This window comes from Sycon ciliatum, chromosome 8 (assembly GCF_964019385.1).
Source record: "Sycon ciliatum chromosome 8, ocSycCili1.1, whole genome shotgun sequence".
Taxonomy (NCBI): domain Eukaryota; kingdom Metazoa; phylum Porifera; class Calcarea; order Leucosolenida; family Sycettidae; genus Sycon; species Sycon ciliatum.
The window spans coordinates 5,293,926-5,307,763 of NC_088650.1; the positions used below are offsets into that span (position 1 = coordinate 5,293,926).

At 46.9% G+C, this 13,838-nt stretch overlaps 1 protein-coding gene across 1 annotated transcript; it reads right to left on the bottom strand.

Moving 5' to 3' along the window:
• Positions 1-92: 92 nt before the first annotated feature.
• On the bottom strand, positions 93-13,536 carry LOC135822886 (cystinosin-like). The gene is made up of 10 exons (XM_065335721.1): positions 13,243-13,536; positions 12,302-12,377; positions 11,214-11,313; positions 10,025-10,158; positions 5,346-5,480; positions 4,693-4,792; positions 4,272-4,391; positions 2,412-2,582; positions 1,288-1,405; positions 93-969 (listed from the first exon to the last, which is right to left on the bottom strand). The coding sequence occupies exons 1-10, from the start codon at positions 13,301-13,303 to the stop codon at positions 797-799; spliced, it is 1,188 nt and encodes a 395-aa protein (XP_065191793.1). The 5' UTR covers positions 13,304-13,536; the 3' UTR covers positions 93-796.
• Positions 13,537-13,838: the final 302 nt, after the last annotated feature.

Sequence of the window (13,838 nt, forward strand, 5' to 3'; positions counted from 1 at the left end):
ATGCACACAATTGCTCCACAACAGACAGCAACCAGTAATATCCGCACTAGACATATCCACACTTTGGCCCTCACCACTACAAGCGACACTGGTCATTTGATATGCACTTTTCTAATAATAATTCATACGTCGTAAGCCAGCGTTTGAAATATACAAACAACACGAGGTATAGAATCTGTCTGGATTCGCAGCCAACAAGCAACACATGGCAAACAATAAGAAAGAATAGAAGTTGCCGCAGAAAGGCGAGAAGAGCAGCCATTGGAATGTACAACAACAAAATAATAATCGAGTGAAACGGTACCAGCCCGCTTCGAAACTCAACAAAACAAATTCGTCAAATAATTTTACAGTCCCGCTGCGGGGTCGTGACGGGGCCTAGTGACAGCAGAGGTAGACAGAGATGGAGACGGAGAACCAGCCGACGGGAGACGGATAGAGAGATAGAGAACGTAATACAGTCCACTCCACTTACAACGAACTCGCATAATTATAGCATATACTGTGATATAGCGAACCGTTGTCCATGTCCCAGTTTGAACCCACAGTGCGTGTGTGCATTTCTGTTTTAACGAACTAATTCTCCTGCACAATGGTGTCCGTTATATCAGGAGTCGACTGTAGCAAGTCAGAGACACAGAGCTACTCACGCCGTGAAGCGCTCTTCAGTTGTTGGCATATGACGGCGTATCGACGTGATTGACGGCTGGAAGTGATCGATAGCGTCGGTATGGCCGGTAGAGAATGTAGTGTAGCAAGTCAGAGACACAGAGCTACTCACGCCGTGAAGCGCTCTTCAGTTGTTGGCATATGACGGCGTATCGACGTGATTGACGGCTGGAAGTGATCGATAGCGTCGGTACGGTCGGTAGAGGATGTAGTGTTGTACCATGAACAGAATGTCAAACAGAACTGAAAACATGCCAAGGCCAAACTTGGTCGGGTCCTGGAAGATGCTCTTCCAGTCGTCTGAAAACAGAGCATAACAAGTGCACGTGTACGCAGGCACAGACGTGTGCACACACACACACACACACACAAGGAAGAAGGAAGAAGGGCGTTATTACACAGCCAAGAAGTGCAAGCCAGCACAAATGTCAGCAACCAAAATAGTTCATTCAAGATTTCACAGGAGAGATAGAGAGAGAGAGAGAGAGAGAGAGAGAGAGAGAGAGAGAGAGAGAGAGAGAGAGAGAGAGAGAGAGAGAGAGAGAGAGACACACACACACACACACACACACACACACACACAGAAAGAGAGACAGACAACAATAGATATCATCTCACCATAGTTGTATCCCATGAGTAACATTTGCAGCATACTCAGTGATCCCCCGGTGAAGTCCAGCAACACATTGCCTATACTCCAACCCACAGTGCTCTTGCGACGATAGTTCATATACGCCTGAGAGAGAGAGAGGGGATACAGACAGAGTGAACATGACAGAGCAAATATTAATACGGATCTGTTTGTGAAAAGTGTTTCTAAATATGACGCCTGAGCCCGTGGGCTATTTTCACTTCAGTATACTGTAACATGTACATGTGTATGTACCTTCAATGGACGTAAAATCAGTACTTTCTAGCCAAAGAATTTTATATCCATGGTAGACTGACCAGAAAAGGGTACCCATGGTCATAAAAAAGTACTTTATATCCCTTTGAAAGAGAGAAGTATGTTATACCTAGTGTACTTTATATTGAAGTTTCACAGGAGGTATTACTGGCGCAATGGTGAATTTGCCATCGGCAACCATGCTCTGCACATTGAATATCAATGAGGTGGCAAAGAACCGTGTCTAATACCTGATAATAGAGAGGTTCCGCATAACGTAATTACGTTAGTAAAAAACGTAGTCGATCTACGGAAAGTCTTACGTAAACTGCATGCGGATCTGGGTTCCGCCACACGGAGTTTTCAAATCACGTAGCTGCACTTGGCAACTCCGAACGCGGCAGTGTACGACCAGATCGACCTGGGGAGAGAGTCATAAATTTGTACCCCAATCCACTTACGGACCAGCTACGTTATCAGAGCCCTATCTACGTACTCTACGTAGACAACTTTCCGTAAGTGGAGTGCAAACTCGCGAATTCACGGGTTTTCCCGCCCACTAACGTAAAGTTGCTCAACTTTACGTAGTGCGGAACCTCTCTATTGATGCCAGCTAACTTGGCATCAATGTAAAAGTAAGGGTGACAATGGAAAAAGTCGGAATACAGGGTTAAGCCCGCAGGGCTTATTCCAACAGATACGGTGAACCTAAAGCATGAACACATCACGTGAACGCAGTGAAAAGAGGGAGGGAGAGAGGGAGAGGCCCACGCACATGGAACCCCCCCCCCCCCCCACACACACACGTGTGCACCCACGCACACACACACACACACACACACACACCAGTACTTACTTGTGGTACATATTTAATGAGCGTTACACCCAGCTTGACGTAAGAGAACATATAGAGATAGTTGAGCCAGCTGTATTTGCCCGCTATGGTCACAAACAGTGTCACGAACACCATCAACCAGCTACCAGCTACCAACACTCGTGCAAAATACGACACACGCTGATTGCCTCTCTGAACACAGAAAGAAAGCACAGCAGGACACATGCCAACAGATGCATTTCACTGAGAAGCAGAGGCCGCCGGGTGAGTATTCCAGTCAGAGATTAGCATTCCGTTTCTGGATTAGCACCCCGGTTTAGGAACGAGTATTCAACGTGCACGCTCTAAGGGGCCATCCGTAATTATCGATCTTTTTCACGAAACGAAAAAGTTTAGTTATGACCCATCCCCACCCACCCCCCTGAAACGAAAAAATTAACTGACTTGAGACTTTGTGCAGAAAATGATCTTGATTGGCTGTTACAACACACACATATCCTTCGCATGCAAGCACTACTAACCCTTTACCGGCAAGTAATAGTTACTTTTGTACATGTGTATGAAATCCATAACATTTTAGAAGGATGCCAATAACTCACAGCGAGGACACATTTTGTATGATTGTGCAAGTCAGTTATGTTTTCTTGGAAGTCTGGTACTACCGGTACTTCTTGACCATGGAAACATTTATTTTCACCTACCACACACGTACACATACGCTGCTAAATAATTGGCACCTCTACGTCTAAACACGGGAATAGTACACATGCAAATCGTGACTAATCGTCAGAGTTCCGACATTGACATGATACTGCCAAAACAAGTCGACTTCTGAGCGGAAACAAACGCCATAGCTATCACAGACTTCAGTGGTCGTGCCTCGCTCGCAAATGAGAGCAGCATCGCCCCAGAATCGCTGTCGGAAGGCTCCGTAAGGTCGCACACACGCCGCGCTGCCGTCAATCAGGTACGTAGAAAGTCGATGGCCTAAATTTCCGTCTCTGGAAGACTGTCGACACGGGGATCACTCTCCATGGTTTCCCCACCATAAGCACGATCAGATTCTTCCAGGTACATTACGACGACATCGTCTTCAGCGGCTAGCGCTTCCCATATTTTGCGTGAGAATTTACTTGGCGTGCGCCCCGCTCCGTAACTTGAAATTCTCTTGCATCGGCGGCTGGAACGAAGTATTTATCTATCTCTCGTCGGTCCCAGAGCGAATGACTGCTACAATTATAATAATTATATAGGTCCTCATCGGAGAAGTCATCCGAGGACGAAAGGAACTCACGACTGCACTGAGTACAGAGTGGTATCAGTGCATCCATGAAGCACTTGCCTGGCCGCGCGACGTAGACCCTCTACTGTCGATCTACTTCGAAGTACACAATGCAATGAATGATTATGTGTGCATGCCTTCAATGCATGCAGTGCGCATTGATTTTTCCGCTTTCGATGTTTTTTTAAAACGAAACCGGTCACTACCCACCCACCCATAAACGAAACTTTTTCGTTTCGTGAAAAAGATCGATAATTACGGATGGCCCCTAAGAGCATGCTTCTTGCTTTCAGTTTCATATTGCAAGACCACGCACTGCATGTGAATAAGCAATGAACAGAGGTAACATAATCATAAAAAGACAGATAGACAGACAGACAGAGACACACACACAGGCACAAGCATGCACACACATGTACACAATGTGGTTGTGTGTCTGTTTGTATGTCATACACACAGCCATACACAGATGTACATAATTTATGCAAGACATAGACAGATGCACATGCGGATGCTCGTACCCATAAACAGACATATAGACAGACACACACACACACACGCGCGCACACACACACGCGTCACGTAACATGAAAACTCACATCATAGATGCAGGCCTGTAAGACGGTGAAAGTCGTGGCAGCAAACGCGTGCAGCGTGAAGGCCACATCGTTAGCCTGTACTGGTATGACTGAGTGCGGGTGTGCCTTGTGAAACTCACGCTGCAGTCAACACAAACAACACAAACAACAACAACAACAACAACAACAACAACGACGACAACAACAACGACGACGACAACAACAACAGCAGCAGCAGCAACAACAACAACAACAACAACAACAGCATCTCTTATTGGTCACAAGCCTCAGGCCATCGTGAGAATGAAGATTAGAAACAGCAGCAATACCATCACCGCGCCACGCAAGAGCAGGAGCATGAACAAACCAAGCAGCAGTAGCAGTAGCAGCAGCAGCAACAACAGCAGCACTGTGGGTGTATGTGGAGCCAGTGCAGTCTTACCTGCACTTCATGAATCCAGAACAAACCAACGTTGAACAGTCCATACATGAAGAAACCCATCAAGTTGTATGAGAGAAAGTCAAAGTTGAGACCAATGACACTGCAAACGAGAACAACAACAACGAAGACGACAACAACAGCAGCAGCAGCAAAACGACAACAACAACAGCAGCAACAACAAGACACACATGCACACACACAATGAAGCGGTCTCAAAATCATGTAATTTGAAGTAAAAGAGATACGATGGCACAGCTGGCCTTGCACTAAGAAACACGGTCATATGCACAAACAGATGGATGGACAGCACCAGTGCATTCGGCCACGTTTGTGCATGAGTTCAGCATAGCACCCCCCCCCCCCTCAAGGAGTCCAGGGCACACTTGTAGACACTTCCACAGCAACAAGCAGACACAGAAAATGAAAACAAAAGTCCCATTGAACAAGAGACGAGGTCACCGTCCTCAGTATGTTGAGCTCACTCAAACACTGCAAGAGGTCAACGAGCACAATTGACTTTGGGATAACTATTGTTTACTCTCATTTTTGAACATTCAAAACCCGAAAGTCACGCAGACAGACAGACAGACAGACAAACACCCATACACAAATATCCCCCCCCCCCCCCCCACACACACACACATCATACTTACCTCTTTCGTCTATAGTTAGTGAAGATTTGTGGATAGAAGGATACGGACCAGGCAGCAAAGTACACCCATCCAATGATCACGTTGACAGTGGCTATCGTAAACGAATGGATCACCTCCACTTCTACATGTTGACTCCTGCACAGCGATGATGAAGATGACGACGGGTAACGACAGAGACAGCAACAATAAAGACAATTACAGCAGCAGCAGCAGCAACAACAGCGACAGCGACAGCAGCAGCACCACCACCAGCAACAGCAGCACCAGCAGCAGCAGCAGCAGCAACAAGGACAAGAAAAGACAACCATTAGAATTGAAAGCAAGATGAGAAACAACAGCAGCACCACCACCAGCACCACGGTTACCACCAGTACCAAACAGGTGAGAAAGGGGTGACATATCAAGACTCAAGATCAGTGACTGCTGGCAAAGACCGTACAGTATCCTTATTCAGCCGTTCAGAAACCAGACGTGTTTTTTTCTTCAAAATCAGTTCATTGTTGACATGAGTACTAGCAAGAGTACATAACCAAGAGTGTGCAGCTCGACGATCCCCCAGCCCACGGCGGAATTTTTTTTATGACATCAGTCTTTGGCGGCTGTTTGGCTCGCTGATGCCATCATGCGTAGCCAGAGATCAAAGTTAGGACAAAGAATGTGTACATCACAGCTACGGTAGTCGAAGCAGAACAACGGACGATAGATCAATGTGTCTTGAACCTGACGAACTCTCACCGTATCTACAAAACAAGCGCGGGAAAGCATACCCACTTCATCATACTTCTGAAAAAGAATGACGCAATAAAAAAGATTCCGCCGTGGGTGAACCCATCGCAGCTCAAGATAGGAGTTGCACACTCTTGGTTATGTACTCTCGGTAGTAGTAGCAGCAGCAAACAAGACGCCTCGCGCTCTAATCTGTCTTCTGCTTCCTCATAGCAGACCACTGAACCAAAACAAGAAGTAAAAGACGTGTGCTCTTGTGACGGGAATGGTCTTAGCGACTGCTTCTCCCATTCCCGTTGGCATTCCATTCTCATTTCGTCGTAATTATTTACACTCCTTCCGCATGTATGCATGCTCTGTATGGTGATCCCCAATTATTATTATTCATGTATCATGAATAGCTAGTACGCTACGCACGATCCGCCTTTAGGAACACACGTCATTCGCCATCCAACTACACATCCTTATTCTACCTTTTACACCGTACTCCGAATACAGCAGGGAGTCGAATACGACTCCCTACATTTATTCTGAAAATATGAAGCTGGCCACGGCGAGGGTTTCCCCTCAGTTCTTGGTTAGTCCAGAAGGAGCGAGTTTGATTTGTAGTGTCGACTGGAGCTAGTGTGCTTCCTGTTACAGCTCTCTCGAGCTCCGTGGGTAGGATCGTCGTGGTACGCGAGCACCATTTGGAGTCATCGTTTTCCTTCTCGTCCTGTTCGGTTACCGTTTCGAGTCTCACCGCTTTCAGTTGTATGACGACAGTCCGTATTTTTATCCATTGCCGAGGCATTTTCTCCATGTATTCTTGCGCTTCGACACATTCATCTTCTTTCTCTTTGAAGAACTCGTCACTTGAACATCACATCTGGTCGCTCTGTCTGTGATGCGCGAGTAACGAATAAGAGACCTGTCATCCGAATTTGCTGCTGACGATCCCTTACTGACAGTTCCAGCGCTGGAATCTTCTTCCTCTGCGACAGTCCGTATTTTTATCCATTGCCGAGGCATTTTACCATTTGTCTCTATGTGTTCCTGAGCTTCAACACATTCATCTTCTTTCTCTTTGAAGTACTCGTCACTTGAACATCACATCTGGTCGCTCTGTCTGTGGTGTGCGAGTAACGAATAAGAAACCCGTCATCCGAATTTGCTGCTGACGATACCTTACTGACAGTTCCAGCGCTGGAATCTTCTTCCTCTGTGTACTTGCTTGGAAGTTTTATAGTTACGATGGCAAGGGCTTCTTGCCGTTACAAACGGAAAGCTGTTGAGGCTCGCCTGAAAACTTTCACGACGAATTTTGCTGGCGCGAAGTCGCAGAAGAGCAGGAAAGTGGCTGAAGACGAAGTAGCTCAGGACGTTGAAGTCCAGCACACTAGCAGTGGTAGCAGGAGTCAGCTTGAGCCATCTGTGGGGCGCGAAGAGGCTGGCCACTTTCCGGTAAGTGGCTGGCCGCTTGCAGCTCCCACAGTGACACGAATCCTGGTCCTGTGGAGCTCCCCAATGCCCGATGATTTACTAATTGGACGACGCATTGCGGGGCTGCGCTTGCTGCCAGAGCTCGTGTTTGTTACTATGTTAGGCATATTGTGGTCCATGAATTTAGAGCTACATATTATGCCCTATTATGTATGTATTCTCTGTTCACTTTTCACTACAGATCAGCTCCTGGCAGTCTCATCGACAGTAGAGTCCACTGCAGCCAGGCACGAGCACGATCGCCATAACAAGGCACGTGCTGCAGAGATCCGGCAGCATATACCGAAGTCCGCTCTGCCGGAAGCCATGTGCCTGAAAATTGCAAAGTCGGGCCTGTCGATGGCCCATCTGAAGCTGGCCCACTCTCACAGTGGCCTGCAGAGTCTGCTGGCAGAGCCAGAAGGTGCGGGGAGCACAAAGCCCAGGGCCACAAGGTGCAAGAAGGTCACTGCAAAGCTTCAGGAGTGGATGGATGCAGCGACCACCCTGCAGATTAGCGACGGTGACCAGGCAGCGGGTCCAGAGCAAGCAGCACCCGTCCAGCAACCGGCTAGGTCGGAGCAGACTTTGGCCCTGTATCGTCGGCGCAAGGCCGAAGGATATGATTGGCCAGATCCAGATTATCTTGCATGGCTGAAAGAGCCATTAGCTTGATAATTTATCATAAGAACAACACTATGATTCCAGTGGAAATCTCTGTGTGGTGTGCTTGCTTCAAAAGTGCCGTTTTGCTGCAAACTGGTATTTGCAGAATGGGGCGGAAATACCACATGTCCCTACCTATTTTGTTTGGGAGAGGCCTAAAGTGCCTGTTGACACCATCAAAACTATTCATGATTGGAAACTAGGGGGCTCAAGGAACACAGAGCATCAAAAAACGGGGGGTCCGTGGACAAAACAATTCTATGCATAAAAAGCAGGGTGTCCATGGACCTTTTTTCCCTCCTAGTCCTATAGGTGGGAGCCTCACAACGTGGAGTAAAGTACAGTTGTGCTCACTGAAATCCGACCCAATGTGCAAAGCTGATGCCCTGGACCAGTTCCGATTACATCATTGTATTTGCACATGTGTACGTCCAGATGCATTCGTACCACTTCCAGGGAGCCAAGGGGCATGCAAGTTAAGGGCGCCGGCTTTGCACTTTGGGTCGGATTTCAATGAGCGCTACTGTACGACAATGCCAGAAATCCATAAGCCCATTACACAATGACGTAATTTGTACCATGAACACCCCCACACAGCCAGTACCTGGGCAAAGTCGTCTGGGGTATTGAACAGTGCATTGCTGATCCCAGCGTACTCACATGCATTACTCATACCTTCCATATTTGGCAATGCACAATGGGCTTATTGATCCCAGAGCTGCAGAGAGTGCCCAATGTCAAAGATAGAGAGAGCTTACACCTCCACTCGCCTGCTACCCACCGTCTTCCCCCCAGAGCCTCTGCTCGCGCTTTCTTTCACAATCCGACGCTACCAGTTTTAGCGCCCACCTGCACATAGTATTAGATTTGTTTGTGTCTGTGGAGTGGCCTGGCCTACGTGTTTGTGAGAAGTATATGTCCGAAAATTGCCATTGTTTTGGCATTGTAGTACATAGCAGACTCAGCGGAGGACGTTGTTCAGGTTTGTTTGAACTCCGTTTCACGCTGCTAGGCAATCATCAGACAACTGTAAACGTACTGTTAGCTAGATCCCCAGCATTAGTTGTCTGATGGTTGCCTAGCAGCGTGACACTCGGATTTAGAATAAACCTGAACAACGTCCTCCGCTGAGTCTGCTATGTACTACAGTGCCAAAACAGTAACAACTTTCGCACATACTTCTCACGCACACACAGGTCATGTTTCAGCTCGGCACTACCTGTATACACCGCCGCCTCCAGCACAGAGACAGGTGAGATTTGTTGCGTACACCGCGCTTCAACATTGAGTTTGCCACTACATGTACAGTAAGACCTGGTGCAAGTGACCTCTCGTTCTAGTGACCGCCTGCCCTCAACGACCGTTTTTCCATGCACGGACAGTTCTAGAATCTACACAGACACTGTGAGACCTGGTTCTAAAGACCATCTGACTTTAACGACCGCTTTTCCTTGCACCGTGGGGTGGTCACTTAAACCAGGTTTTACTGTATTCACTGTGAAGCGACAAACTTTCGTGGCGCGCAAATTTAGCGTTTTCAAACTTTTCATAGATTTGCCTGGTTTACGATGAGAAACTGTTGCGAGTCTATCTCTTCAGTCGGATCTTGTACTGTCTACAATCAATGTACAGAGAGGGTTGCGACGGTTTATATTCGCGAATGGGTGGTCGCGAAAATAGCGAAATTTAATCTCTAGCGAAAGTTTCTCAATTTACAGTAAACAATGAATCGATCTTAGAGAGTAATGGTGCGAGAAGGAGAAGCCTCATCAGAATTTCCAGGGCGTGTGTAATGAAACAGCCCAAGACTAGCGCCTCATACGTACGTGAAGATATCAGAAGAGTTGCAAGTGGCGCTGCCATTCAGCAACGAAGTGCAGTTGAACAGGATGTCAAACTTGCCAGCACCGTATGTACTGACGTTGACGCGTAACGAGCCGTTACCCTCCATCACCAAGAACTGAACACATTGAACACACACACACACACGTGCACATACACCCACACACACAACCGTGCGCACACACGCACACGCACGCACACACACACACACGCACACACACACACACACACACACACACACACATAAACAAACATCCACATCAACAACAGTAAAACAGCTGCCGCCACCCATTTTTTCCATGTTCGCAAAAATGTCTTCCCCCACACAACAAGCAACACACGGGCTCTCCCCAAACGAGTGTGACTTTATGAACCCTCTGTTAGTGACTATCGACTGCATTTTTCGTTCACTCCCCCCCCCCCCCCTCCCAAGAGTGTGTAACTCCCGCATACCCTGCTGAATTTCGACTTGACGTCATTTTGATGATGCAATGCTCCTTGCACCGGTGATTTATGACGATTGTACGGGTGTCAAGGCATCACATGTGTTTCCCTGAACTAGCTTGTACAGGGTCGAATGGGACTTTGTCCACCACAGGTTCAGGACGAGTCTGACAATATGTGTACAGTGCGCGTTAAGTAATAGAAAGGTGTTAGAATGCCACGTAAAATCATGATACAAGTGCAATAAAACCACTAGAGGAAACGCAAAACGGTAACAAGATTACATAACAGTGTGCATTGCAGCATAAGGATGACGTAAACTTGAAACTCTGCAGAGACAGCACCCATACTGGGGTTGCACACTCTTGGGGGGGGGGGTATGTACTCTTGGTTGCGACCATGAATCTGTCCATGAGTCATGTGCGGCCCATAAGTGTTATTATACAGGCAGAAAATTCCGCTGGTCAATAATTTCGTCCCACTCCAAAGAAAGGGAGTTCGTCCAGTCGTAAATTGCGTCCATGGATCATAAGAGTGTATTGAAAAAGCTGGACAAAACGACATTAGTCCGGCATTTAATTTTTTTAATCCAAAAGCTCCTTGGACGAAAAAGGTGAAATTAAATTCCAGACGAATATTTCTGTCTAGATATACAGTAGTACTACATGTACAAGCTTTACTATGGGTTTAAAGAATTGAAAACAAGGTGACATGAAACTCAAGACTTACAACTTGAGGATATACGGCCAGGTTGCCCACTTGCGTTCCATTCTCAGTCTCCTTAAACCAATCACCATAGAGACTGACTTCCACGTCTTCAGGAATTTCCCTGCAAGAAGAACATAAGTGAGTGTAAGAGAGAGCGCGCGCGCGCGCGCGAGAGAGAGAGAGAGAGAGAGAGAGAGTGAGAGAGAGAGAGAGTGAGAGAGACCAGACAGATCATGAGAGTCAGTGTCAGGGATGGGTGTGTAGAACAAGCGTTGAGGACCAGTGGTCATACGCAACGGCGTCACCTCCACACCAGCTAGTCACGCATGAAGCTGTTTGGATCACATGTACACACACACGCCACAACCAGGGGCGTAGCTCACACATCTGTGATGTGGTGACTATGTACCAGAGCACATCTGTGGTGTGGTGACCATGTACCACCGGCAACCTCATAGCCGCCATTTTGACTATGCAGTACCTATGGCGACTATTTGCTGGTGTGCTGACCAGACTATGCTGACTACACACGAGCTAAAAAAAAAACTCACGGTTCGCGTGAGACTCGGCTGGAAGCCGGGTTTTCCGCATCCGTAGGAACGCCACCACCCTTCAAGGATCAAGACGCAGATGCAGCTCCTAAAGCGGTGGGAGGTGAGTAGATCAGCTCACCAGCAAGTGGTCAAAGACCGAAAATCCCATTCACTGCATCCGAGCTACGCGCCTAACAAATAATATTATTGTGAAAGAGCCAGGTTTCTAGACGTCATCAAATTCAGGATACATTGTACTACAGTGCGTTTCAAAAATATAGACGCGTGATTTCGAAAACCGTTAGGCCAGCACCTATGATTATCACATAAAATCTGTCATCACTTTGTGCACAAAAATTTCAGAAATTGGGTGTTTGTTATCTGATCGCTTAAAAATCGAAAAGCTGCAGGCAAATTTGAAATATTTCAAAAATACCATGCGTCTATATTTTTGAAATGGACTGTAGTATACAATCATTGTAGTTAGTCTTATATCAACAAGAGTACATAACCCCCGGGGTTTATGTACTCTTGATATTACACACTCACTGTCAAGTACTTATATTACACACTTACTGCCATGACACTTCAAAGCTTGTGTCCTGGCCGATCTTGACTTTGTCGGCACTAGATACGCCGAAGCCCGGCGATGCTAATTGCAGATGCACACGCACGCACATTCGCATGCAAACACACACACACACACACACACACACACACACATGCGCACACACAGAAAACGTGTGCATACGCACAAAACACATGCGCACATACAGGTGCATGTACACATGACACACACGCACACTCACACGGGCAAGCGCGCGCGCGCACACACACACACACACACACACGCCACGCACACACACACACGCGCGCGCCACACATACACACGCCACACGCCACAAACACACATTATACTGGTCAACTCGTGTAGCATAAAGGTTTACAGTGACACAAATGGTCGTCATCAAAATAATACTAAAGACAAGTGCATTCCAGAGTGACTTTTCCGTGCAACCCCAAAAGATCAAGGCGTCTGACATGCTCATCAAGGAATAGAGATGAGTAGATCAGACACACTGCTCTTCTGTACCCCAGTTACTCTTGTTTTAATGTCTTTCCAGCGTTCTATTAGCATCTCTGGTTCTAATCTATTGATTTTCTTCCTCTCCTTTGATTTAAATTCTCAGATTTTATTTGAGTCTTATTCCTTCTATTTTTCATTATTCTACTGGTTTGGAGAGACTCCCATGATAGGTATCCATTTACCTCTGGACAATCCGTAAATAAACAATACAATACAATACAATGCAGTGGTCAAACACTGGGCTGCTTGTGCACACGCAATGGTAGACAGGAATGGTGGACAGGAATGGTGGACAGGAATGGTGGACAGGAATGGTGGACAGGAATGGTGAAGGTCGGACTAGACTGCAGTGTATTACATGTATACGGGACTACGGGTCCGGAGTCCACATACAGCAGCAGCAGCAGCAGTGGCAGAGGATAATCCTAACCTTGCGCGTGGCTTGCTCCCAGCGCCAGGAGGCCAGCCAAAACCACCAATGATGGCAGCATTCTGGCAGCGGAGTAATTCCAACACTCGAGTTCAGACACCTGAATCCCAGGTGCGGTATAGATGCGGCGTGTGCCTAGTTCGGCTATCCTCCGTACGATGCTCAGCAGATCAGATCCTTCAAGAACTAACAGCAGATTGGTCTATACCATGCTTGCAACAAAACCAACCAAACAGATACAACGACAGGATTTCGATTCGAAGAACATAATCTGACATTCAACAGTCTCAAAAGTGAAAACAAATCAAAAAAAGCAACCCCCGCGCGACGTCTGAATGATTTTTTGCGCTGGTAGATTCTATGCAGTCTCGTGACTTCCACGAACACGTCACGAGGTGACTAAAAAAATACAAGGCATTTTCTGTTTTCCTCAAATCGAGCGCAAGCGAGAAACTACTACAGACTGTACTGTACTCAGTATAATACTGATTACTGACAGTACTGTAATAATTGGAAAGGCTTTCTGTCTAAAGCCTTTCCATACTGGTGCTCGATGTTTTCAGTTTGGGGACACCAAAATTAGTGTACCGCTAAAG